At 39.4% G+C, this 26,569-nt stretch overlaps 1 protein-coding gene across 4 annotated transcripts; it reads right to left on the bottom strand.

Annotated features, from left to right (window-relative positions):
• Positions 1-676: 676 nt before the first annotated feature.
• On the bottom strand, positions 677-21,581 carry dus3l (dihydrouridine synthase 3-like (S. cerevisiae)). 4 transcript variants are annotated; one of them, XM_043690294.1, is made up of 14 exons: positions 20,942-21,581; positions 20,755-20,866; positions 14,482-14,815; positions 11,436-12,161; positions 10,473-10,514; positions 8,574-8,726; positions 8,033-8,149; positions 7,523-7,588; positions 7,314-7,424; positions 4,719-4,815; positions 4,101-4,179; positions 1,549-1,737; positions 1,315-1,443; positions 677-986 (listed from the first exon to the last, which is right to left on the bottom strand). In XM_043690294.1, exons 2-14 carry the CDS (start codon positions 20,829-20,831, stop codon positions 914-916), a joined length of 2,193 nt encoding a protein of 730 aa, XP_043546229.1. In that variant the 5' UTR covers positions 20,832-20,866; positions 20,942-21,581; the 3' UTR covers positions 677-913. The 4 variants fall into 4 exon arrangements, with proteins under 4 accessions (XP_043546229.1, XP_043546230.1, XP_043546227.1 ...); XM_043690295.1 differs by having other exon boundaries at positions 20,755-21,160; positions 21,403-21,581; XM_043690292.1 differs by having other exon boundaries at positions 21,403-21,581.
• Between the last annotated feature and the right edge of the window lie 4,988 nt (positions 21,582-26,569).

Here is a 26,569-nt window from a genome sequence, read left to right as displayed (position 1 = left end):
TTCTGCATAAACAAGTTAAGGTGGGTTTTCTACCAATTTTGCTGAAGGAAACTAATAGTGCATTTGATTTATCAACACTGGTGATACACAGAGATCATCCCCCTGTGTCTGATCAAGAATTTAACTCTTCAAAGTTTCCAGATGACAACATTATCAGCAATATATATGAAGAAAGAGTATCTGCAAACTCATTGATATCGTCAGCTCATGCTGAAAGACATCCAACAAAGATGCTCCATGGTATAAGAACTTATGGACATTTAGAATGGTTCCATTATGAACTACCAGTGCCACTTTATCCCTCCTTCTGGGATGTTCTCACAAGCAAAGATATTCCTCGCTCCCCTGAACAAAGTTCTCCAGCAACAGAGATGAACATTAAAAGAAACAGTAACAACTGTATTTCAGGTCCTCCAATTTTAACAATTTCCACACCATACAAGTGTAACAGCATTGTTCAAGAAGCACAGAAGGCAACTTCATCCCCATTCCTCATAAATGACTACAAGTGTGTGAATTTTGAGCCACCCCTGACACCATACTGGAAGCAAGAGATCTTCATTCCACGCCCGCTCAAAGAAGCAAAATATAAAATTCAATGGATTGTGCAGTACAAAAAGGTTATAAAATAGCCATAAATACCAAGTAACTTATGAGCAGAATTCTGGAAACCAAATATGGAAAAAGAGCAATATCAATATTTATTAAAAATTTCCAAGAAAAATGTCGAGTATAGATTTTACAACAGGCCAATGTGTAAGACCCGATACGTTGTCACTAGTTGCCCATCCCCTCCGCTCCACAGTATATGCATTTTGTTTGAGTTTATAAATAATCATAATGTGAATTTAATTTTGAAGTTGTCAGGTAAAAGAGTAAAGTTTCTTGCAGCTTCTGCTGTTGGGCATAATTTTCACTTGTAGGAATTTGCTTTATGTTTAGGCAGGAAACTGAAATTAGGAGGAACTGGTCCCAACAGCATTTCACTAAAATCAAAGTAAAATACACAAGTCTTAGAATAAATTATGTACAAGTTACATTTATACTTTTAAAAATGAAAAATTTTAACCATCTTTTGCAAAATTATAATCCTGTAAAAAGTCAAATGGGAAACATTACAGTGCCATTGTTGAGACAACTAATTTTAAAACTTTGGCTAAGCAATATATTAGTTCACTTGAGTTCTATAATAAGCTTTCACATTTAGATCTAAACCAAAAATAACCTAAGCAAGGACTTTAAGTTGTCAAAGAGTCATTTTCAAAGAAAAGTAACCTATCAAGTCTTTAACATTTGAACAGCATCTTAGCTTACCTTATTTTGATCCAATCAGATACATTTTGACTAGCCATTAGAGTTTCCAAATAATCTCTACCTAAATAATAAGGAGGCCTTTCATTGATTTTCTGAGGTATACGTTCTAGAAGACCTATTGGAATATACCTGGAACAAAAGTAAATTATGAAAAAAATTGTTAGTATATTGTTGTTAATGACTTCAGTTGAAGCAAATTGGACATTTCTTCAACACTAGTCTGCAGACTTTTACCTGCACAAGAATGATAGCCACTCCAGGAGGAACTTTCTACTCTTCTCCACTCCCTGTGTATCAGATTCCCAGTGCTCTAGCCCATAATTCCTAAAATCCTGTAGAATTTCAAATCTCTCTCTCGAGGAAATATCCCAGTGTCGTTGCTCTTTTATCTCCGTGAATATCCAAGGTTTAATCAGTGCCCCTCTGTAGTTCAAAGTTAAATGACAAATGTAAATTTTATAACATTTGCTTCTTTGCATCTTATAAAAAGTCATTTCTGTAACAGAAAACAAATCTCATCAGCAAATACTTTAATCTTCATTCAAACATTTTTGAAGCCTGTATACTTATTTTCTAGATGAGATTAGATCATAGAATCTATCAAAACTGACATTAGCCTAAAAAACAACTTTGTATTTATAATCTATGTTAGATAATACCAAGCTTTATGTAAAAATGACATTGTTCGAAGTTTGATTTTTGTTTCTCATTCACCAAATTAAAATTCAGCCCAAAATACTGGATTTGGGGTTGAATTTTGACAGGTTGGAAATATTAGATATCAAAATAGTAAACTTCTGAATAAGTAAATAAAAATATTTTCAGCCAATTATACTAATACTCAAGGGTCTTCAATAAGTTTTTAGTGCTCGGGAGTAGTGAACCGGACATAAATCTGGTTTCACGCCATTTGCAACGTCTACAATTATGTGACACTTTACTGGAATGTATTCTGTGCTCAAAATTGAAATTAATAAATTGAAAAAATCCTCACTTATGGATTTTTCATTTAAAAAGTTATGTTTTATTTAGTAAGAGCTGCAGAGAATGGCTCAGGTACTCTGATTCGATTCCACCCTCAGGTGACTGTCAGTGTGGAGTTTGCATGTTCTCCCCTATCTCTACGTGGGTTTTCTCTGGGTGCTTCAGTTCCTTCATCCAGTCCAAACATGTGCAGGTTAGTTAGATTGGTCATGCTAAATTGCCCATAGTGTCCAGGGATGTGTAGGTGAGGTAGATTTCACTGGGGAAGTGCAATCTTATGGTGATAGGGCAGGGGTATAGGTTGGGTCTTACTGAGATGCTCTTCAGAAAATCAGTGTGGATTTGATAGGCCAAAGGGCCTGCTGCTGCATTACAGGGATTCTGTGTGACAGTGGATACATTGGGTGTAATCCTCCCAAAATCTCCTGGATTCCAGAATATCCCAGTGAATTGAAAAATAGGAAATGCAGGTGTTATTCGCAACAGAAAACAGCACTACACCCAGTTAGTATGACATCAGTTAATATGAAAATGGTCATATCCTGTCTTCTAAAGGATGAAGTAAGGTCAGCAGTAAGAAATAATTCACCAGCAGGAGATTAGGAAACGGAATGAGTATGGCTGGATATTAGGAATGGTAGGAAACACTGGTTGGAATATTTTTTCAGCCCCAACCATAACAACAACAATACTGACACCACTGGACACAGCATTAAGGAAGATGCACGAAGAGTGTAACAATGACAATGTAATAATTGAGGGGTCTTTATATAGACTGGAACAACAAAATCATCAAATATGCTTTGGTGGCAATTTCCTAGAATACACTGTGTCTATGCTGTACAATGCTGATTCTCATTGACCAAGCAGTATTATTTGGATCTAAATGAGGATCAGCAAGAGCTCATGTTTTCACTTGCCATCTAAACTTGTATTAGACTTACAAGTTAGGGTAGAGGGATCACACTCAAAAGAAAACCACCTTAAAAAGTAACTTGGAGATAGTAAGGACTGCAGATGCTAGACATCACAGCTGATAAAATTTGGAGCTGGAAAGGATCAGCAGATCAGGCCGTATCGGAGGAGTAGGAAAGTTGTCATTTCGGGTTGGGACCCTTCATCAGGATTGCCTTTCCTGTTCCTCCAATGCCGCCAGATCTGCTGTGCCTTTCCAGCTCCACATTTTATCGACTTAAAGGAGTTATTCTTTTGGATTTCCTTGAAATCACATAACCAGAGGACAATAATTATCCTATCAGTTATGAGGCAAAAAGGAACCATTTCAGATAATGCCCAGCTTCTGATATCAAATCTTCAGCACCCAATACCGCCAAATCAGGGAAGATAGGCACCTTCATTTGGGGATGATTTTGAGGGGAAGTCATTCCTCTGATTTCAGAAATGTATTGTAATAATTTAAGCAAGACTGCACAAGTCTTTCATACAGCTCTCAACATGGCTAATCTTAGATATCCTCCTTCGTAATTTATTTGGTCATTACGATTAACAAAGTTTTATGATAATTTCAGCAGTTTTCCATGTCAGTGTTAGCTGTTAACAGCTTTCAAAATTATCCCCAGTGTACATAAACAATCATATAGCATGGAATTTCCTGGGTGTTCTACCAACAGAGATTTGATTCCAAGCCCACCAAATAAATAAGCATCGCTTCTATTATGCATGGGGTGTTAGGGTGGCATTTCAGGAAGTGTGGGAGAGTTAAAGAGTGAAGGGCTTCTCAGCTTTAGTTGAAGTTCTATTGCAGAACAACAACCCATTGTATCATTTTATAGATTACACACCTTGCAATCATAATTCCAGAGACACTAGTAGTTGCCTTCACTCTGTTGGCATCTTCAAATGACAGTATATCACCGTTTCCTGTAGAAGATGAAGATATTGGGTACATACTGAGCACAAATGATCTATAAATAAGTGAACTTTTAATTTGTTTGCACTGGCAAAATGCTACTGTATAGCCCATTACAACCATTATTACTACGTGTAAAAAAACTTAATGTTACAAGCAGATGTTTATAAACATAAAATACTTTCTCTGCCCCATTCACATAGAAAAGGTTCACATAGATACACTCGATGCTGAGTCAGTATCTTAAACAGTGGAATATATACACTACTGCATCAGTATTTTGTTTAGTTGTTAAGCCATAGCATTGACATTTACTGGACAGTGTTATCTCAAATCTACTTAATAAATCACATACTCCTATGCAGGACTGGATGACTACAAAGATTATAGCTCCCTGTATGAGATGTTCTTCATCAATCATTAAATCACACCGCTTCTCCTGAGAAAGAATTGTCTCTCTCAACTGCTCTTGTATTTGTCACTTCAAAGACAACTGCAATCTTGCTGCAGCTACTTTATAGTCAAATTTAAAGAAAAGGTTTAAACTTACCAAAGAGTGGCATTGGATTAGCCAATTGAGCACAATGATCAATGTACTCCCAATCTGATAATTTAGTGTAACGCTGCTCTCTGGATCTGCCATGGAGCTAAAGATAAATGAACCGGAAATGTTACAATAAGGAGTTCCACAATCATTTGATTCACCAGAGTACATAACCATGTTGGTTAAATTGTATATTAAAAAAAAGAGCATTCCAAATGCTCTTAAAGCTTCCAAGTCCACATGCTTCAAGGTAAACTGTTCAAAATGCCAAGCAGGGATCATTTGCATTAAAATTAACAGGTATTAGTCAACTGTATATCATAGCTCCTGTCCTTATTTTCAGTAGCTATCCGAGTTAACACAAACAGTTTGCTTCATAGTGAAAAAGGCAGCATCATTATAGATGATCCAACAATAACGATTCACTTCTCCTCACTAATTCTATCTTACCCTCTGTTATTCATGTAGGCATATTTTATTCATTTCATTTGTTCAAAATTAGCGTTCATAGGATTCCATGACAGTCCTTCAACTCATTTTCTGTTTGCACTGAATCAAAGTTTACCTCATAATTACAGTGCACAATTAAACAAAAGCTATTAAGTTTTAACTTACTTTAAATGTTGATTATATAGTTTCTCAAATAAAGTCAAAACTAAATTTACTTACTTTCTGGTTGTAATTTTTAAACTACATACAAATTACATAACAAATGTAATGTAGATGGTTTATTACAATATACACCTGGAAGAATTTCTATTCGGTCATTACAGCAGTTTACTAATCTGTTTCTTACTCAAATATATGTAATGTACTGGAAGTATCTGTTATTTGATTTGCTGTATTTTTCTGTAACAGACAGATGGACATAGTTACATCTGTTGTATTTTGTGGAACCAAGCACTTAAAGCATACAAGTTGTCTTGCTTTAACCTTGTTTAGGCCTGGAGTCTCCGGTCATGCACAACTGTCAAGTCATAATCTCCAAATTAAATTTATGTATCTCTCTGGGACTATAATTAAGAGTCTTGCCCCCTGCTTAGTTTTCAAATAAGTTACTCTTTAGCAAAATATTGGTTAGCATTATACTCAACAGAAAATTAATACCACTGGTCTTTCTCTGTCATATATTCCTTTTTTGGCTTCCCACCAAGTAAAAAATTAATTTAATGCAAATGCCAGTGAGCAGAGTAAATGTTCACTGCAGGACTGACTGTTAGCTATATTAAGCCTGGAAGAAGTTAAGTAGAAAATGTTAATAATTTAAATAGGTTCCAGAATATTAATAAAATGTGAATGAATAGGAGGAACACACAAGATTCTTCCGATTTTTAGGCAAAATTAACCCAATATTACAAATTTGGACCACTCCAAATCTACACACAGATAAACTAAGAGAAAAACATTCTACATAAAACCTTGACTCCCAGAAGACTGGCAATACATATGCTTCTGAGCTGCAATTCAGAATTTGCATGAGAGATAACAAAACTAAATTTAAAAGAGTAACCTGAACTTTTGTTTATCTCCAATGAAAAATGCCAGAAGAATTCAACTAGGATCAGGGTTACCTTAAATTCCACACAACACATTAAAAAACTTTTCTTCTGAAAGAAAATAAGGACCCAACAGGTTTTATTGCAACCACCCACCTAGCCTTTTCTCTGTTTGAAAAAACTGCCCATACGGATATTGCAAACTTAAAACTCACTATGTGGATAAACTATATACAATAACTGCCTTCCATCACACATGGTGCAGCATTCTTCAGGACAGACCTCAACCAAATATTTGGTTAAGACAGTGATCTGCAATATTAATTTGGTAACAACACTCTTTGACAAAGGCTAAACATATCATTTCCAATCAGGTTTTTACAAAGTAATTGACTCCACAGCCTTAAACAGTAATTTGGCTAGACCCCAGTGGGAAATCAAGACATCTGGCGAGATCAACGGGTGCCAGAAGCAACAAATATTAAGATGTCTGCACTGTTAGCACTTTAAGAGCAAATCATAGATCCTGGTATACATACAAGTGATGTATTTGCCCAGGAAATTTAAACTTCCCGTATGATTTATATCATAATTTGCATTGTTCCAGAGCCTGTATGTATATCTCTTACACTGGATTCTGTGTCAGTGACTTGGGCTAAATATGCACTGCTTACCTAGACAGTTACCCAAAAACTGGAATACTACTTCATCCCTGATGTAACTTAGTGATTGACAGTAAAACCCAAATCCACCCACCTGCTAAAAGTCTTTGAGATTGAATATGGAACCTAATGCTGTAAAAAGGGGGCATTTCCCCTGCACTGGTCCTCTTTGCCAGCATGCCAAATGGATTCCTCCAATGAATCATTACTGCTGCAATTGGGACAGAAAGAGTTGCTGGGACAGATAGACTGCAAGGACATAAAAACTTTTGGTTTCAGTAATCTTCACAGTCAGTGGTAATTGTCCTAACATCGTGGCTGACCAGAAGATCTGGACCTTTATCTTGTGCACTTGATTTTCAATATTTAAAGTCTTACTGCTGATTAGTAAACAGAAGATACAAAATGACTCAAAGAACAGCAGAACCCTCAATAAAACTTACTGTAACAAGAGAAAGTCCACAATCCCGAAGGTTAGGTATTATTTTGTGCGCAATGTTTATTTTCTCATGTAAACCGGTCCTTAATTTTGCAGTCAGAGGAACATCCAACACCTACAGTAAGTTCAAGAACAATCAACTTCAGTTAACACGGAACAAATAAAGACAGCACATTGGCATCAATAAACTGAGGATCTACAGAAGCTACTTACAGAAGTCATTCCTTTCACAATCTGTTCCAACTTGCTCAAACGATTCATTAAACCACATCCACCTCCCTGTGAATAGTGAAAGATTTGAAGAACTTTTTAAAAGTATGCATGTAGTCTTACAGTCACAAGCAAAGTGTAGCTATACTCTATAAAGCATGCTGCATGTTTCTTGGTTAGATTACAAAACAACAGAAATTGAAAACATTCTAAAACTCAAATGGACTGACACAGACAATCACTTAAAAGTTTAAATTGTATATATCTGTTGAAAAGATTTAAATTTCTTTTTTTTTTAAAAAAAATTGCAGAAAATATTTTCAATACTCAAAGAATGATTTGTGTCTTTACTTTCAAAATTAGTAAATGAAACCTGGCTGTTCAGTTGTGAGCAGACATTCTGCTTTGCCAGATTACAAGTTACCTACATATTTTGTAAAACCAAGAAAATGAACAGATATACATCCTTTGTAAAAATCTCAATTTTAGACACGGTAGAACGAAACATCTCACCTTATGATATACTAGATCGATTGGGCAGCCCACATTAATATCAACAAAGTCTACATCGATGTTCTGGTTCAGAAGCTCAGCACATTTTGTCATGGTGTCAGGAAAAGCTCCCTCTAGCTGTAAAGAAGTAATATATCTTCTATTACATTTAAGCGTAACCAATTATTGCATTGTTCCAAAAGGCCTTGATTAGTTTAATTATTTATTTGCATCTTACAATAGATAAAACACAATTTTAAATAAAACAGCATCATCAATTGTCATTATTAATGAAATTTTTTAAAAGAAATGAATTATGTCATTAAGGTTTGGGGAGTTAATTAGCTGAGAAACTCCTGACTCACCAATTGACACTTTTCAGGAAAAGAGGACTAGAATAAACATTACAAACAGGTGCAGTCATTTCACACATTTGTGGAATTGCAGTGCAGTCTTTGCCTCAGATGATGCAGATGTAAGTCTGCACATCAGATGTTGAATTCTACATTAAAACTCTACTCTTAAGATGCTCCAAGATGAAGTAAATTGTGAGAACACAAACCTGCACTCCAAAGAGGTCTTCTGTGTAATGTCGTTTCAACAGTGCCCATTCTGAAGATTGTCCTTGCAAAAGTTTTATACACATTGCCATCTCCCCACAGGTGATGTCAGCTCCAAATCTTTTACATATTCGACGGAAAGGAAGATTTCCACACTGTAACAAAATACAAATTTGCATAATGCTTTTCACAACAGAGGGATGTCGCAAAGCACTCTGAAGCTAAAGTACTTCTAGAAGTTCAGTCAGTAATTATAATGCTACAAATGCAATGCAGCAGGGAATAACACAAAACACTAAAACATACACTTCTACTAATGAGCATAATCCGAAAATTAGAAAATTTCAACGCAGCTCTCAATTCAAAGTATTCCTTGGAACATTTATTACTTCATTGGAAGTGGGTGTTGCTGACAAGGCCAACATTTTTTTGTTCATCCCCAACTGAATTTGAAGTTGTGGTGGTGAGCAACTTTCCTGAACCACTCTGTCCATATGATGCAAGTACAAGCAGTATATTGATCCTGCGGCAAGTTCCAAGTCAGGATGCTGTGTGGCTTGGAGGTAAGCTTGCAGGTGGTGATTCCTATGAATCTGCTAACTTTGGCCTTCGGTTTGGGGCTTACAAGGAGCTATTAAATATACCTTGGTGCAGTGCATCTTGTAGGTGTACGCTGTTGTCAGTGTGTGACTGTGGTGGAAAGCATGAACATTGAAGGTGCTGGTTTGAATGCCAATGAATTGGTTTGCTTTGACCTGGATATTGTCAGAGGTCATTCAGGCAATTGAACAGTATTCCATCACACTCTTGACTTGTGTCTCATAAATGGTAAGCAACTTTTGGATACAGGGGGCAAGTTAATCAAAGAATTCCCAAGATATGAACTGCTCGTTTAGATAACAGGTCTCGTTCCGTTTCTGGCTTATAATATCCCAAATACTGAAATCTCCTAAATCTGTGGCTTTCTGTTGGACTGAAGACCATTGATAAATCAAATGAAGATGTTGGGGCTTATGACATCACCCTGAGAAACTTTTGTAATAACGTCTTGGAGTTAAGTTGATTGGCCTCCAACAATTACAACTACCACTACCACTGTCTTTCATCCTAGTAGGTATGATCTATTCAGGGGAGAAAAAAAATTATACAAGGCACTAGCTGAACCACATCCACTATGTGAATAGTTTTGGTCCCCTCATCTAAGGAAAGATATACTGCCATTGGAGGCAGTCCAGAAAAGATTCACTACATCGATTTTGTTGTGGAGAGATTTTTTTTCTGTCAGGTAGCATAAGCTGGGCTTGTACTCACTGGAGTTTGGAAGAGTGAGAGGAGACCTTATTGAAATGTACAAGATTGTCAGGAGGCTTGACAGGGAAGATGCAGAGAGGTTGTTTCTCCTTGTGCAAGAATCTAAGACGAGGAGGCATAGCAACAGAATACGAGGTCACATATTTAAATCAGAGATGAGGAGATATTTCTCTCTGAGAGAATTCTTTATCCCAGACGGCAATCAAGACTCAATCATTAAGTATATTCAAGACTGAGACAGATTTTTAATCAGTAAGGAAATCAAGAGTTACAGGGAGAAAGTGAGGTTAAGCAATATCAGATCAGTTATGATCTCAGTTAGAGTAATAGAGAAGATGCAATGGGCTCAATCACCTACTTCTGCTCCTTTGTCTTAGGGTCATAAAAACTGAACCTTCAGGAAAGGAAATCTGCCAACATTACCTAGTCTATGTATGAGTCCAGGCCCCCAGAAGTATGATTGACTCTTGAATTATCCTCCAAAATGGCATAGCAAGCCACTGATCAAGGGCAATTAATGATGAGCAACAAATGCTCTAGGAACACCCACATTACATTAAAGATTGTCTTTTTTGAAAAAAACTACTCACTGTTGTTAGTGGAGCCAGATAAAGCTTATCTTTGAAGTTCAGCTGCAAAGTAAAAATAATTACTTATCACAACATACTTGGAAGTTTAAGTATATACAAAACAATAACAAAGTAATGCATAGCAGTACTACTACATTGCAAATTAAAAATTAACAAATGCAAAATTGTAACATTGTCAATATGTGTCAGTAGTTGTTTTCACTGTAATGATAGATATTGATCAAATGAAAATCTATTAAACCCTTCCCTGCCTACCTCCCCAGACAGCACATAAGGAGCAATATATTTACTTTTGTTAGTTATTTTATGGATTATATTGTACTGTCTGTAAACATACGCCCAGGTGAAAACAGATCAAGTGAAGATGGATAAACAATGGATCTGGACCACAATTTTGGTTTAGTCCCTGGACATAAATTGAGATTTGTTTTCAACATATATACCACAAGTTGTTATTTCCCAAGAATTTTCTCAACCACCCCATGACTTCACTTCATCCCCGCAACCACAGTTTCCAAGAAGTTAGATCTCAAGAGATATTTCCTTAGTTGGAATTTCTTTCCACATTATGATCCTCCCTCTCTTTATGCCTTTACACTCCAACATTACTTCTGATGTATCTCGTGTTAAGTAATATACCTCAAAGTTTCTTACTGAACTCATTTCCATTGTAATCTGTCTCAGACTGTCCCAAAGCATTCCTCAGACAGGAAAGGGAGAAGAAAGTATTGAGGAAATGCAAGTGTATGGATTGCATTAGAGCAGATGGGAAACGACATACAGAGAACAAAGAGTTATACAACAAAGAGAATGAACAGGACAATTATCCACTGCATCAAATACTTCTAATTTCATATTTAGGCAAGAAAACCTATCACAACAATTTTATGCCATTAAGGATTATTTTCTACATTGTTAACAAAATTGGGTTTTCCTAAACAAATTAAAATGAAGGAGACTTACTTGTTTCTTTTCACAGGATCGTACTTTTATAATATCTTCATCAGTCACAACTCCCAAAGTTTTTGTAGAAATTATCCCTTCGTTGTCATCTTTGATAGATTTGGCTATGTCTGTATCTGTTCCAGAAAAAGTGCTCATCTCATTTATTTCAACATTCACTTGGGTTGATTCCGGTTCTTGACCATTATTCAAAGTGTTTTCTGAATAAAATACACTCTGTAATTCTGCCTTTATACAGTCCTGTGATCCTACAGAAGAATCTTTTTCCTCAATAACTCTATCTGAAATGCCAATAGGCAACTTCATCTCTGTTGAATTACTAGTTATAACTTTCTCTTCAATACATTTTGATTGAGCAAACGTTTTCTTTGCTGCATTACTGTGATTTTCACATTTATTGCCTTTGTTCAACTGTTTCAAGTATTGCTCAGATTTGTCAAAGTGAAACTTTTTTTTGCGTAGGATCTGCTGCAGATCTTTACTTAGACTATTTTTCACAATCACTGTTCCCTCCCATGTCTTCGTAAGATCTTCATTAATCAAATTCTTGTTGTTTGGACCAATGTGGGATTTTGCATACCGGCAGGTAACACCATATTGACATCTCCCATAGGTGGCATATAAGTGGCAATGGTCACCAAGATCAGAAGGCTTGGATTCCAGATACTTCGACACATCATGCAAAAATCTGCATTTTTCACCAAAGTAACACTTCATTGGAGGTTCCTTGGTGGGATAAGCATGAGGAAGAGAAAGACAGAAATTATTGTGTGTCAGTAAACATGCTTAATAAAGATGCTAACAATATTAAGGGTTATAACACCATAACGAGAAGGAAATGCAAAAACTGACAGGATAGTAAGCAATTTCATGTTGAGGGGCTCTGGAGAGCAACATGGGATATGCCAGTTACGGACATTTATTTATTTCATAAGATAATAATGTGCAAAAAGTGATACGCCCACAGGGTTACTTGTGCTGCCTATATAAAGCCTTCCTATATTAGTTGATCAAATGAAAAATGTGAAGGTTGATTTTTGTTTCTTTTTGATATTGGCTTTCATAATTAAGGTGGAGCACCAGGTTCAGTGTCAACATTTCTGACTCAACAAAAACCATTGCTTTTTGCCCAATGATTAAATGGTTCCCAAGATGCATTTCACTCAAGGTGCATTTTCCTAATCAGTCTTGCAAACAATTCCATCTTCTCAACAGAATTTCTGCAAGTTTCAGTTCTTTATACTATTTTACTCCTTTACCTTGGACTAAGTGTCTTTAATGTTAAAATGACCTGGTCTGCATATAAATCACTTTGTTAGATTATCAAACAACGAATGAATCTTAATTTTAGCTTCAAAGTTTTGGCAGTAGTTGACAGGTAGACGTCAGAAAGTAGCTCAATATTTTCAATATCTGCTGCCCATGTTTTCATTCACAGCAAATCATGGTCCCTCATCACTCCAATGTAATCTTGCAGACCTATATTGGCTCTCAGTTAAGCAACATCTCTGCTTTAAAATCCATATCGTTTTCAAAGCCTTCCATAGCCATACAAAAAGCCCATATCTCTAATGTCCTTAAATTCCACAACCTTCTTTAAGATATTTGCACTCCTCTAATTTTAACCTCATTTTATGCACCCAATCACAATTGTATTACTTTTGATGATTTTTGCCTTTAGCTGTCTAGGCTCCCTACACTTTCTCCACCTTTCTACCACACTTTTCTCCTCAAGACATCCTTGATATTTACCCCCTTCATCAAGTTTCTGATCATCCCACCTATTATATCCTTTATGGCTCAGCCTCTAGGATGTTTCTAGAAAGTACTCTGTTATATTGAAGATGATATATAAAAGTTGTTACTATAGTTTGAATGTTCATTAAGTAAAATTTTGGGCACAATTTAACAGGTTTGTGAATCTTTCTAAGTCTCTATTCTGAAGCACTGTGGATGCTCCATTATGCATATATATTTAAAGCTGAAATTTGATCACTCACAGAAAATTGATAGACATGGGAAGCAGACAGAAACATTGACTTTTAAAAATTAGTTAATGGGATGTAAGCATCATAGCAAGACTAGTATTTTTGCTCATTTCTGCTGGCCCTGAAGGTTGTGGTAAACTTCCTTCTTGAGCAGCTGCAGCCAAGCTAGTACACCCACAATGCTCTCAGAAGGAAGTTCCAGGATTTTGGCCTAATGACAGTGAAGGAATTGCAAAACAGTTCCAGGTCAAATCACTGTGGCTTGGACAGACACTTGCAGGTGGATGTCTCTACTGCATCTGCTGCCTTTGTTTTTCAAGGTGGTGGTTAAGAATGTGTAAGATGCCATCAAAGGAGCACTAGTAAGTTACTGCAGTGCACTTATTGGCTGACAACTATTGCCACTATGCACTAGTGGTGAGGGACTGTGTGTTTAAGTTGGTGGATGGAGTGTTGATTAAACAGACTTTTTGACTTGACCAAACTGGAGTGTTGCTGGAGCTGCATTCACCCAGGAAAGTGTAGTGTATTCCATCAAACTCCTGATTTAAGCCTTGCAGGTAGTGAACAACAGGTTCTGGGCAAAGGGGTACATCAGAGTCCAATAAACAAAGCTGCCAAACTGGGGCTCGGAGCAGTGCGAGGGTGAGAACCAACACATGTTTTATGGTGGACAGAAATAAACAGCTTTGGGAAGTGAGAATTTGAGTTATTCGCTGTATGATTCCCAGCCTCTCAACTGCATTTTTAGCCAGTCAATGCATTTAAATGGCTAGTTCAGGCAAGTATCTGATTAATGGTAAGCTCCAGGTTTTTGATGGTGGAGAATTATGCCATGGAATATCAGTGAGGTTGTCAGATTCTCTCTTGTTGGAGATGGACATGGCCTGGCACTTATGTGGCACAAACATACCACTTAAGTACCATTTATCAGTCTTGCTGCATTTGTACACAGACTGCTTCAGTATCTAAATGGTGTTGAACATTGTACAATCATCAGTGAAAATCCCCACTTCTGACCTCATGATGCATGGAATAGGTTAAATGTAAACACATACCTGGCAAACTGAAGTGCACAACTTTTGATCATGTTCATAGTGTTTAGGCTTCATATGAGGTCTGTTTTTATTTTGGCCCCTTGCTTTCTTATTAATTTGTTTGTGTTCCTCTTCTTTCTGACATGATTCACTATTATCCTTTTCAGATTCACTTTTAATATTTTCACTGTTTTCATCCAGTTTCATTCTTTTTGCTTTGTGCTCTGGAAGATCACAGTCTGCAGCACCTTCAGTAACTTCTCCATCATTTGGATGATCTTTATCAGCAAGTTTTAGGTTTTTATCCCTTTCACTATTAATGTATTCATGAAAATGATCTTTGGTAGTACGATATCTGGAAGAAGAAAATACTTACAGATTAAATGATTTAATAGTGGTCTTTAAAGTTATGAAAATATTTTGAAAAATAGAAGCAAAGCTTTTCCACTTGTGGGAAACAGCAAAACTAGAAGTCAATTCACAATGGTCATCAAGAAACCAAAACAGGAAATTATAAAAAGGTTTTTCACCCAGGAAGTTACGAAAATATGCAACTCACTTCCAAGGGGTTGAAACAAATAGCATAGCTACATTTAAGATGAAGCAAAACAATACATATGAGGGAAAATGGCATACAGTTCTGTGAATAGTTCAATGAGAAAGGATAGGAGATGAATAATCACCATTGCAGGCTGGATGGGCTGTAAGAACCTGTATACAGCACAGATAAAGGCCAGTCTCTTATCTGCCACTCTCTAGTCTGGAAATCTCTGTGGTCTACACCTGCAGTACCTTCTGGTCTGTCTTCTTCCCTATAGTAGAATTTTGAAATTCATTTTCATTTAAATTCCTGCTCAAAGGCAATTTTTTGATTTTCCAGGACTATTTTATACTTCTCACTAACTAATTTATTAAGTAACCCTGTCATATAATAACATTATCCTTTGTATTTGTGTTGATGCAAAGGATATTTGGACTCAAAAAATTAGGAAATGTTTCGATTTCCTACAATAACCACACCTTTGCAGTTTTCCCATCTCTTTTCAATCCACAACACCCATCTACACCCACACACACTACCCTGTGGCCTCTCCATCTCCACACAGAGCATCCCCTGAACAATCTGCCACTCCCCCCCCCCCCCCCCCCCCACCTAGCAGGCTTTCCGCATTGCCAACCAGCCTCCCCCAAGTTTCCCCAGTGAACCCAAAGCCTCCCTGACTCCTCTCTGCCTCTCCCCATTACGATCTACTCTTCCAATTACAAGTTGCTTCTCTCTCATGTTTGTTGTTGTTGGGCTCCCTAGTGGACCCATCAGGGAAGAGCAGCCTTTCCTTCCATTCGGCTTACAGATAACTTTTCTCTGATTGACAAAGTAATAATACTCAGACAGTTGATGCAGACATGATAGGCTGAACAGCCTCCATCTGCACCTGAACAATTGAGATTCTGGTCACCCTGTGAATGAATTTTCCTAGATGTTTTGTGGATGGATTTATCCATTGTCCCTATGCATTGTGAGTACTCTTTCACAAGTTGCATTCCAGATCATAACCATTCATTGTGTAAAATTGTTATCATGACACTTTTAATCATTTTCCAATCAATTTAAATCTATCCCCTCATTTTCCACCAGTGGGAACAATCAAACTTGCCATCCACTCTGCCTACACCCTTAGTGATTTGGAGCACTGCCATCAAATTTCCTCTCAAAGAGAACAAAGTCATAGCAAGTGAGGACTGCAGATGCTGTGAAAGCACAGCAGGAGCTTTCATCATTCAAGGAGAAGGAAATTCGACACTTCGGACATAAGCCTTTCATCAGGAATGAAGCTTGCGGGCTGGGGCTGAGAGATAAATGGGACGGGATGGGGCTGGGGGATAAGATAGCTGAGAATATAATGGGCAGTTGAAGGTGAGGGAGAAGATGATAGGTCGGAGAGGAGGTCTAGCTGGTCAGCATTTATTGCTGGTCCTTGGTTCCCCTACAAAGGTAATGGTGAGCCATCTTCTTGAACTGCTGCAGTCTATGTACTGTAGGTAGACTCACAATACTTTTAGGGAGGGAGTCCCAGGATTTTGACCCAGCAGAAGTGAAGGAACAACAATACATTTCCAAGTCAGGATGGTGAGTGACTTGGAGGGGACATCAGGATGATATTCCTTTGTACCTGCTGCCCTTGTCCTTCTGGACAGAAGTGGTCATGGATTTGGAAGGTACTGTCTAAGGATCTTTGTCCAAAAGTGTGTTTGGAGGTAGCAAGACCTGGACAATATCCAGGCTTGGGCTAAGTGGCAATAAACATACTTGCTACAGAATCAATGTTATGAGGATTCCCACCATGGCAGATGATAGAACTTGAACTCAACAAAACTCTGGAACTAAAAACAAACAGACAAATGATGACCATGAAACCACTGTAAATTCTTGCAAAATCCCATCTGAATGCCATTTAGTTGTATCAACTACGAGAAAGGGAAAGAAAAGGAAACCGGATGGACCACCTGGCATCGACTAAAGCACTGGAACCAAGAAGGGCAAACACAGCCCTGTCAAACAATGCAATTCCTTATTAAGATCTTTGGGTCTGTCATGTTTCATTTCTTTTTTTCCTTTCTAAGAATCAATACAATTGATAGGCTTGCTAGGCCATTTCAGAAAACAATCCTCCTTACTAAAATTTGGAGACTAGCATGAAAGTTGGAAAAGCAGTCTCAAAAGCTAGTCAAGCAACAGCCTGATATATTCATACTGATGGAATCAAATTTTAAACACAACACCCTAGACAACACCATCAATATCCCTGGATACATCCTGTCCCACAGATAGGACAGCAGAGTTGAGGGCACAGTGGGAAGCAGTTAGGAGACAGTTGCGATAGGAATTTTCGACATGGACTCTGGAATCCATGAAGTCTCATGGCAAAGGTCAAATATAGGTGAAGAAACTTCCAGCTGACAACCTCCAGCATGTACCATGCTCCCTCGGCTAATGAGTCAGTGCCCTTTCATGTTGAAGCAGTGAGGGTGGCAGGTCCACCAGTGACAGCAGCACTACTGATCAAGCTTGTCAGGTCCTAAAGGGCATCGCTAGCAAACTGGATCTGCAGCAGGAGACGAGGGAACCAACATGAGGGAAAATCATACTTAACCTCATCCTCACCAATCTGCCTACCGCAGATGGATCCGTCCATGACAGTATCAGCAGGAGTGACCATCGCACAGTCCCAGTAGAAGTCCTTCTTCAAAATGAATGTACCCTCCACTCTACTGTCTGAAAGTATAACTTTGCTAAATGTGATAGTCTTCGAACAAATCCATCAATTCAAGACTGGGCACCTATAAGGTGCTGTGGGTCATCATCATCATCAGCAGCAGAATTATACTCCAACACAATCTGCAAACTCATGGACCAGTATGTTACCCACCCTACTGTAACCATCAAGCCAGGGGATCAACCCTAGTTCAACAAAGAGTACAGAAGGCCATGCAAGGCAAAATACCATATATAAGTAAAACTGCTTTCATTTTTTTTAAAACAGTTAAACTGTCTAAAATGTTATTGCACCATTCATTCAGCTACTAACTAATTTCTTTTTAAAAGTTATAAATTTCTACAAGGTCCAGAACACTGACTTTACAAATAACGGTCATTGGAAATATGACACTGCATGGCACTCTGTCCAGGAAATCTGAACGCTGTGTGAACAGATCAAGTGATGTATCTCTTCAATCAACCTGAATGATATTCAAAGATATTCATAGCTGAATTTTCATTCAGTGAAGGTGTCAAGTTCGAAGATAGGTATGCTGATGAAGTGGGGAGAGAATAGGGCCCCTCAAAGATCAGCAAGGCCCGCCTTTGTGTGGAGCCACAGAAAATGGGGGAGATACTAAATGAATATTTTGCATCAGTATTCACTGTGGAAAAGGATATGGAAGATGTAGGGAAATAGATGGTGACATCTTGCAAAATGTCCAGATTACAGAGGAGGAAGTGCTGGATGTCTTGAAACGGTTAAAGGTGGATAAATCCCCAGGACCTGATCAGGTGTACCCGAGAACTCTGTGGGAAACTAGAGAAGTGATTGCTGGGCCTCTTGCTGAGATATTTGTATCATTGATAGTCGCAGGTGAGGTGCCGGAAGACTGGAGGTTGGCTAACGTGGTGCCACTGTTTAAGAAGGGCGGTAAAGACAAGCCAGGGAACTATAGACCTATGAGCCTGACCTCAGTGGTGGGCAAGTTGTTGGAGGGAATCCTGAGGGACAGGATGTACATATATTTGGAAAGGCAAGGAGAACTAGCCATTTGGATACAGAACTGGCTCAAAGATAGAAGACAGAGGGTGGTGGTGGAGGGTTGTTTTTCAGACTGGAGGCCTATGACCAGTGGAGTCACAAGGATCGGTGCTGGGCCCTCTACTTTTTGTCATTCACATAAATGATTTAGATGCGAGCATAAGAGGTACAGTTAGTAAATTTGTAGATGACACCAAAATGGGAGGTGTAGTGGACAGCAAAAAGGGTTACCTCAGATTACAACAGAATCTGGAACAGATGGGCCAATGGGCTGAGAAGTGGCAGATGGAGTTTAATTCAGATAAATGCAAGATGCTGCATTTTGGGAAAGCAAATCTTAGCAGGACTTATACACTTAAATGGTAAAGTCCTAGGGAGTGTTGCTGAACAAAGAGACCTTGGAGTGCAGGTTCATAGCTCCTTGAAAGCGGAGTCGCAGGTAGATAGATAGTGAAGAAGCTATTTAGTATGCTTTCCTTTATTGGTCAGAGTATTGAGTACAGGAGTTGGGAGGTCATGTTGCGGCTGTACAAGACATTGGTTAGGCCACTGTTGGAATATTGCGTGCAATTCTGGTCTCCTTCCTATCAGAAAGATGTTGTGAAACTTGAAAGGGTTCAGAAAAGATTTACAAGGATGTTGCCAGGGTTGGAGGATTTGAGCTACAGGTAGAGGCTGAACAGGCTGGGGCTGTTTTCCCTGGAGCATCGGAGGCTGAGGGGTGACCTTATAGAGGTTTACAAAATTATGAGGGACGTGGATAGGATAAATAGACAAAGTCTTTTCCCTAGGGTCGGGGAGTCCAGAACTAGAGGGCATAGGTTTAGGGTGAGAGGGGAAAGATATAAAAGAGACCTAAGGGGCAACTTTTTCACACAGAGGTGGTACGTGTATGGAATGAGCTGCCAGAGGATGTGGTGGAGGGTGGTACAATTGCAACATTTAAGAGGCATTTAGATGGGTATATGAATAGGAAGGGTTTGGAGGGATATGGGCCGGGTGCTGGAAGGTGGGACTTGATTGGGTTGGGGTATCTGGTCGGCATGGGCAGGTTGGACAGAAGGGTCTGTTTCCATGCTGTAAATCTCAATGACTCTAATAGCTATCAAATTAAACAGTCTATTAAAGGCACTTTTTACTCACCTGGAATTTTTCAACAATATCCCTGCCCTATGCCACAGGAGTAGCAGCAGGACAGATGATGCCACATTACCATCCACACTACTCGTTGTCCTCTCATCCAATCCTTCACTGCCCACAGCAGAAATATTGATCTGACAGTGTGGCCATATTTTACTTTCAAGCTTTCTGTAATCTTTCAGAAGGAACATATATTTCAAGTATTTTGGATTAGTGGTGCTGGAAGAGCACAGCAGTTCAGGCAGCATCCGAAGAGCAGCAAAATGAAGGGCTTTTGCCCAAAACGTTGATTTTGCTGCTCCTCGGACGCTGCCTGAACTGCTGTGCTCTTCCAGCACCACTAATCCAAAATCTGGTTTCTAGCATCTGCAGTCATTGTTTTTACCCATATATTTCAAGTAACCCTCTCATCAGCCCTTTTACAATTAGAAGCACCCACCTGACACTGCAACTGTTGCCTACACCTAGTCTCAGTTGCTCTAGATGTTTATCTAAGCTGTGGAGCCTGGTCATCATCCTTAATTCAAGGAGGGTCCAAGGGGAGGTCTCTTAATTGACCAGCTCCTTGGCAATCTCCGTCAGGCGGCTGGAGCAGGGTCTTAACCAGCACTGATCAGGACCCAGACATGAAAAGCTTGCACACAGAATCTGAAGTCAGAAGTGCAAATTGACATTAGTTCCATGTGAGATCAGAAGTTTAAAAAAATATAAAGGCGTGATTGAGAGATAGATGCAAAGCAAGACTGTGGACAAGTAAAAGAACCGTCAACATGTCCACCTCGTCAACATTTATTGAAAATCTCGAATAAGTGCGACAAATTTTACACTATTAACACAAACTTCTCGGACTTACTGAAGCTTGATGGCTGCTACTCCTGGGTCGCTCACAGCCTCATTGGCAGAGTTGGTGGCATCTCCCGATTCGGCCATAGCTGAACTGGGTTGAGGGCGAAGGCTTGCAATTGCTGGTGGGAAAAACGAAGTGGTGATTAGCAGCCCTTCGCGATCGCACGGACATTTAATTCAAACTCACTACTGACCTGACAGCAGTTTGGCAGCGGACCCTGTCGCCAAAAACAACACATTACAAATTCATTTGGCAGCAACACTGGAGGCAGGATCGCCAAGAATTAACCTTTGCAATCAGCAGCAAAGGTGCATTAAACGAAGGTGCATCATTGGGTCGTTTGCTGCATCGATCGTCTCCGGGAGATGGAAAGGCTCCAACGCACCCTGACGGCCATGGGATCTACAATTTTCTGAAAACATTGAAGTACCACATTTCCAGAAACAAAAACCTTTTATCCTTCAGTACCACGCGGAGGTGCCGATTTTTTAACAATTAAAACGTTTTAAATAATCTTGCATCATGATTAAAGCCTCCGCCGTTCCTAAAGGGGAGAGGGAGTCCAGTGTAAACCTCCCAGCGCGCGCCAATGAGCGCTCGTCATTAGAAACCAGGGCCGGACATCGACCGAACCGCGTCAAATCAGACACAAACCTCCCGCCCGATACAAAAGCAGCCGCTTAAATATTGCACTGTCCGTATGTTTGAACTGAAGGCGATCAAAGACCGCAACTGCCGGTCCTCGAACCACGCTCCCAGAGCCGGACACGCTCGGCTGTCACCACGCTCTTCCGGGTGTGCAACCGCCCAGACCCTTCCGCAGCAACTGGAGGCCGCTTCTGTGGGTCCGCGGCAACGCGTCGTCAGTGACCTCACACCCCAGTGCAGCTACTTCCCTTGTTCACTTGTGTTTTGGCTGGAGGTCCTGTTTTGTAGTTGAAATGTAGCCCACTTTTCGAAACAATGTGACTGATAGTCGCTCAGACAATGCTGTTGTTATTCAAAATAGAACGACTTAAGAAATATTGCCAGCTGTTCTATTTCGCACACCACATCTTTGTCATTCTCTGTTTCTTTCATCAAACTGCTCAGAGGTTTTATTGCACACCCGTAGAGCAGAATGGACTTGAACCCAGTCTCCTCGATCTAAAGATGGGGACACTACCACTGCATCCTTCCTAATGAAGGGCTTTTGCCCGAAACGTCGATTCTCCTGCTCCTCGGATGCTGCCTGACCTGCTGTGCTTTTCCAGCATCACACTTAACAGTACCACTGCACTGCAGGAAAACCCCTCCAGAAACGGAAAATATTCTGAATATTAACTTGTTTTAAGGCTTGTCTAATCACTTCATTACCCATTCTCATATAATAAAACGCGAAACTCCAAGAATTTCATTGAATTTCAGGATGGGGTTGCTGCTACCATGCTCCACAAGGAGCACTAAGACAACTGACCAGCTCAACTCCTTTTTCTGATACAGTTAACTGTTGGTCAGGACATAAGGATTAACAACTTGCTATCCCACAAATAGTGACATAGAAATGTTTTTATTCTCCTCAGAATACAGGCATGGCTTTAGTTTAAAATCTTTTCCAAGACATCCCCACCTGGTTCAGGAATGTGATGATCATTGTGACAACCAACAGATATGTTTTGATTTTGAAGTAACAAAGAGAATTGATGAGGGCAGAGCAGTAAACATGATCTATATGGACTTCAGTAAGGTATTCGACAAAGTTCCCCATGGGACACTGGTTAGCAAGGTTAGATCTCATGGAATACACGGAGAACTAGCCATTTGGATACAGAACTGGCTCAAAGGTAGAAGACAGAGGGTGGTGGTGGAGGGTTGTTTTTCAGACTGGAGGCCTGTGATCAGTGGAATGCCACAAGGGTCAGTGCTGAGTCCACTACTTTTCATCATTTATATAAATGATTTGGATGTGAGCATAAGAGGTACAGTTAGTAAGTTTGCAAACAACACCAAAATTGGAGGTGCAGTGGACAGCGAAGAAGGTTACCTCAGGTTACAACGGGTTATTGATCAGATGGGCCAATAGGCTGAGAAGTGGCAGGTGGAGTTTAATTTAGATAAATGTGAGGTGCTGCATTTTGGGAAAGCAAATCTTAGCAGGACTTATACATTTAATGGTAAGGTTCTCGGGAGTGTTGCTGAACAAAGGGACCTTGGAGTGCAGGTTCGTAGCTCCTTGAAAGTGGAGTCGCAGGTAGATAGGATAGTGAAGAAGGCATTTGGTATGCTTTCCTTTATTGGTCAGAGTATTGAGTACAGGAGTTGGGAGGTCATGTTGCGGCTGTACAAGACATTGGTTAGGCCACTGTTGGAATATTGTGCGCAATTCTGGTCTTCCTATCGGAAAGATGTTGTGAAACCTAAAAGGGTTCAGAAAAGATTTCCAAGGATGTTGCCAATGTTGGAGGATTTAAGCGAAAGGGAGAGGTTGAATAGGCTGGGGCTGTTTTCCCTGGAGTGTCAGAGGCTGAGGGGTGAACTTATGGAGGCATTATACAAAAGTATGAGGGACATGGATAGGATAAATAGACAAAGTATTTTCCCTGGGGTGGGAGAGTCCAGAACTAGAGGGCATAGGTTTAGGGTGAGAGAGGAAAGATATAAAAGAGACCTGAGGAGCAATTTATTCACACAGAGGGTGGTATGTGTATGGAATGAGCTGCCATAGGAAGTGGTGGAGGCTAGTACAATTGCAACATTTAAAAGACCTCTGGATGGGTATATGAATGGAAGGGTTTTGAAGGGTATGGGCCAGGTGTTGGCAGGAGGGACTGGATTGGGTTGGGATATCTGGTCGGTATGGACAAGTTGGAATGAAGGGTCTGTTTCTGTGCTATACATCTCTATGACTCTATGATAAGTTTACTAATTCATAAACACCTAAATCTAATAAATGTTTTCATAAGTTTTAGTATGGAGACAATTGGTGTCAGTAACTGAAGTGAAATTCTGGACATTGTGTATTGTTTCTTCATATTAAGCCCAAGATTGTGCTTTTGAGGCCCACTTATTTCTGTATGACCAGGATTACAAATATAAAAGCAAATGGAACAATATGAATTTCCAAACTGTGGAAAACTGACTTTCATTGGTATTTCACTTAATTATTTTTGTTAAAAACTGTGACTCAAATTACTACGTTCATAACAATGAAATCGAGTACCAAAAACAAACTATGTATAAATATGATGTGGAAGTGCCAGTGTTGGACTGGGGTGGACAAATTTAAAAATCACACAACACCAGGTTATAGTCCAACAGGTTTGTTTGCAAATACAAGCTTTCGGAGCACTGCTCCTTCATCGGTGGAGTAGGATCATAGGACACAGAATTTAGAGCAAAAGATCATAGTGTCATACATTGATATAGTGAACAAACCTAGATTGCTGATCTTTTGCTCTAAATTCTGTGTCCTATGATCCTACTTCACTAGCTACCTGACAAAGGAGTAGCAATCCGAAAGTGTGCACTTCCAAATAAACCTGTTGAACTATAACCTGGTATCGTGTGATTTTTAACTATGTGCAAATAGATGGTATTCTGATTGTTGCAGTAATATGTTATGCTGTGAGGTTACAATGATCTTGACATTAGTTTTACACAGTTACACATATTTTCATTTTTCTTTCGACACTGCTACTTACAAGCATTGGGTGTTATATCATAGTTTCCTGTTTCTGAGTCAACATCCTGCTGTTATTGCCATCTGCTAACTTTCCAGCTTCTTCAAATCGTTCTGCTTTTTCACATTCCTGTGTCAAGTTATAAATCAATGCAGGGTGTTAACCTGAAATAGCTACCAAACCATTAGTTGTGTTGTGACCAAATGAGAAGGAGTCATAACTCCCTCTTTCTTTGAACCCTCCTTCACTCGGTTGCAGCAACATTTTGTTTATTTTTCAGCATATAGCCATCACATGAATCGAAAATGAAAGAGAGCCAATTCCATTTTTGCTTGAGTTTTGAGACTAGGGGAGTGTCTAGAATGAAAGAGTCTTTGTGAAGCAGACTGGAGAGAGCTTCTGCATGAGAAGGGCAGCAGCAGAGGATATAAAAACTGGTGTTGAAAGCCCCTTCTACCAAAGTCCCACTGATTCTCTTACTTCCTAGGATCCTACCATGGATCTTACTTGCCTGGTTAGTGTTCCCAAAATTCATCACTTCATGTTTTGCTGAATTAGATTCCATTTGTCACATTCTACCCATATTATCCTATAGTCTAAGGTTTTCCTCTTTGCTAATTATTCTACCAACAATTTCCATAGCATTTGCAAATCTACTGATTAACCTGCTACATTCATATCGAAATCACTAATGTACACTACCAACGACTGGGGACCCTGCATCAAAACGTGCAACATGCCACTGGACACAGGCTTCCGGTCGCAAAAATAACTTTTGATTATTGCTCCCTGCTTCCTGCTACTCAGCCAATTTTGGATCTAATTAGTCAAATTGCTCTGGATCCCACAAGTTTGTCCCACTTGACCTTACCAAAGTTTATGTAGATTTCATTCACCGCATTACCTTCATACATTTTGTTACCTTCTCAAAAAACTTAATCAAACCTGTCAGACATGATCGCCCCCTGACAAAGTATGCTGACTATCCTTCAATAATATTAAATTTGGGAGGGTTCAGAAGAGATTTACAAGGATGTTGCCGGGACTGGAAGGTTTGGATTATTGCGAGAGGCTGAAAAGGCTGGGACTTATTTCCATGGAGTGTAGGAGTTGATCTTCCAGAGATTTATAAAATTATGAGGGGTATAGATAAGGTGAATAGCAAAGATCTTTTCCCTGAAGTAGGGGAGTTCAAAACTAGAGGGCATATTTTTAAGTAAGAGGAGAAAGATTTCATACTTTTGCACACAGTGGGTGATTCCTATTTGGAGTGAACTGACAGAGGAAGTGGTTGATGCAGATACAGTTATAACATTTAAAAGACATTTGGACAGGTTCACAAAGAGGAAAGGTTTAAAGGGATATGGGCTAAATGCAGGCAAGTGGGACTAATTTAATTTGGGAAAATTGTTCAGAATGGTCTGTTTCCCTGCTGTATGACTCTATGAACTTGCAGCGTGGGTTGGTACCTGGGACTTCGATGTTGTGGCTATTACGGAGACATGGCTAGAACAGGGACAGGATTGGCTGTTGCAGGTTCCAGGATTTAAATGTTTTAGTAGGGTCAGAGGTGGGGGTAAAAGAGGGGGAGGTGTGGCATTGCTTGTCAAAGATAGTATTACAGTGGTGGAAAGGACGATGGATGAGGACTTGCCATCTGAGGTAGTTTGGGCTGAGGTTAGGAATAGGAAAGGTGAGGTCACCCTGTTAGGAGTCTTTTACAGGCCTCCTAATAGTCCTAGAATCATTGAAGAAAGGATAGGGAAGGTGATTCAGGAGATGAGTGACAGTAATAGGGTGGTTGTTATGGGGGACTTTAACTTTCCTGATATTGATTGGGAAAGCTATAGCTCAAGTTCGTTAGATGGGACAGTGTTTGTTCAATGTGTGCAGGAGAGTTTCCTGACACAATATGTAGACAGGCCAAAAAGAGGTGAGGCCATACTGGATTTGGTTCTGGGTAACGAACCAGGCCAGGTGTTAGAATTAAAGGTAGGTGAGCACTTTGGGGATAGTGACCATAATTCGGTGATTTTTACACCCGTGATGGAGAGGGATAAGTGTGTACTACAGGGCAAGAATTATAGCTGGGGTAAGGGAAATTATGATGCGGTGAGGCACAACCTAGGATGCGTGGCTTGGAAAAGTAGGCTTCAAGGCAA

This window comes from Chiloscyllium plagiosum, chromosome 5, assembly GCF_004010195.1.
Source record: "Chiloscyllium plagiosum isolate BGI_BamShark_2017 chromosome 5, ASM401019v2, whole genome shotgun sequence".
Lineage (NCBI taxonomy): Eukaryota > Metazoa > Chordata > Chondrichthyes > Orectolobiformes > Hemiscylliidae > Chiloscyllium > Chiloscyllium plagiosum.
Note: the sequence above shows the minus strand (reverse complement) of the source record. Positions and strands in the feature narration are given on the sequence as shown.

Coding starts and splice junctions, on each gene's coding strand:
- dus3l (XM_043690294.1), bottom strand. CDS start 20,831: ATGGCCGAATCGGGAGATGCCACCAACTCTGCCAATGAGGCTGTGAGC. Junction 1,738..4,100: donor TCTGGAATTATGATTGCAAG/GTGTGTAATCTA, acceptor TTTGAACTACAG/AGGGGCACTGATTAAACCTT. Junction 1,444..1,548: donor TGGCTATCATTCTTGTGCAG/GTAAAAGTCTGC, acceptor CTTTTGTTCCAG/GTATATTCCAATAGGTCTTC.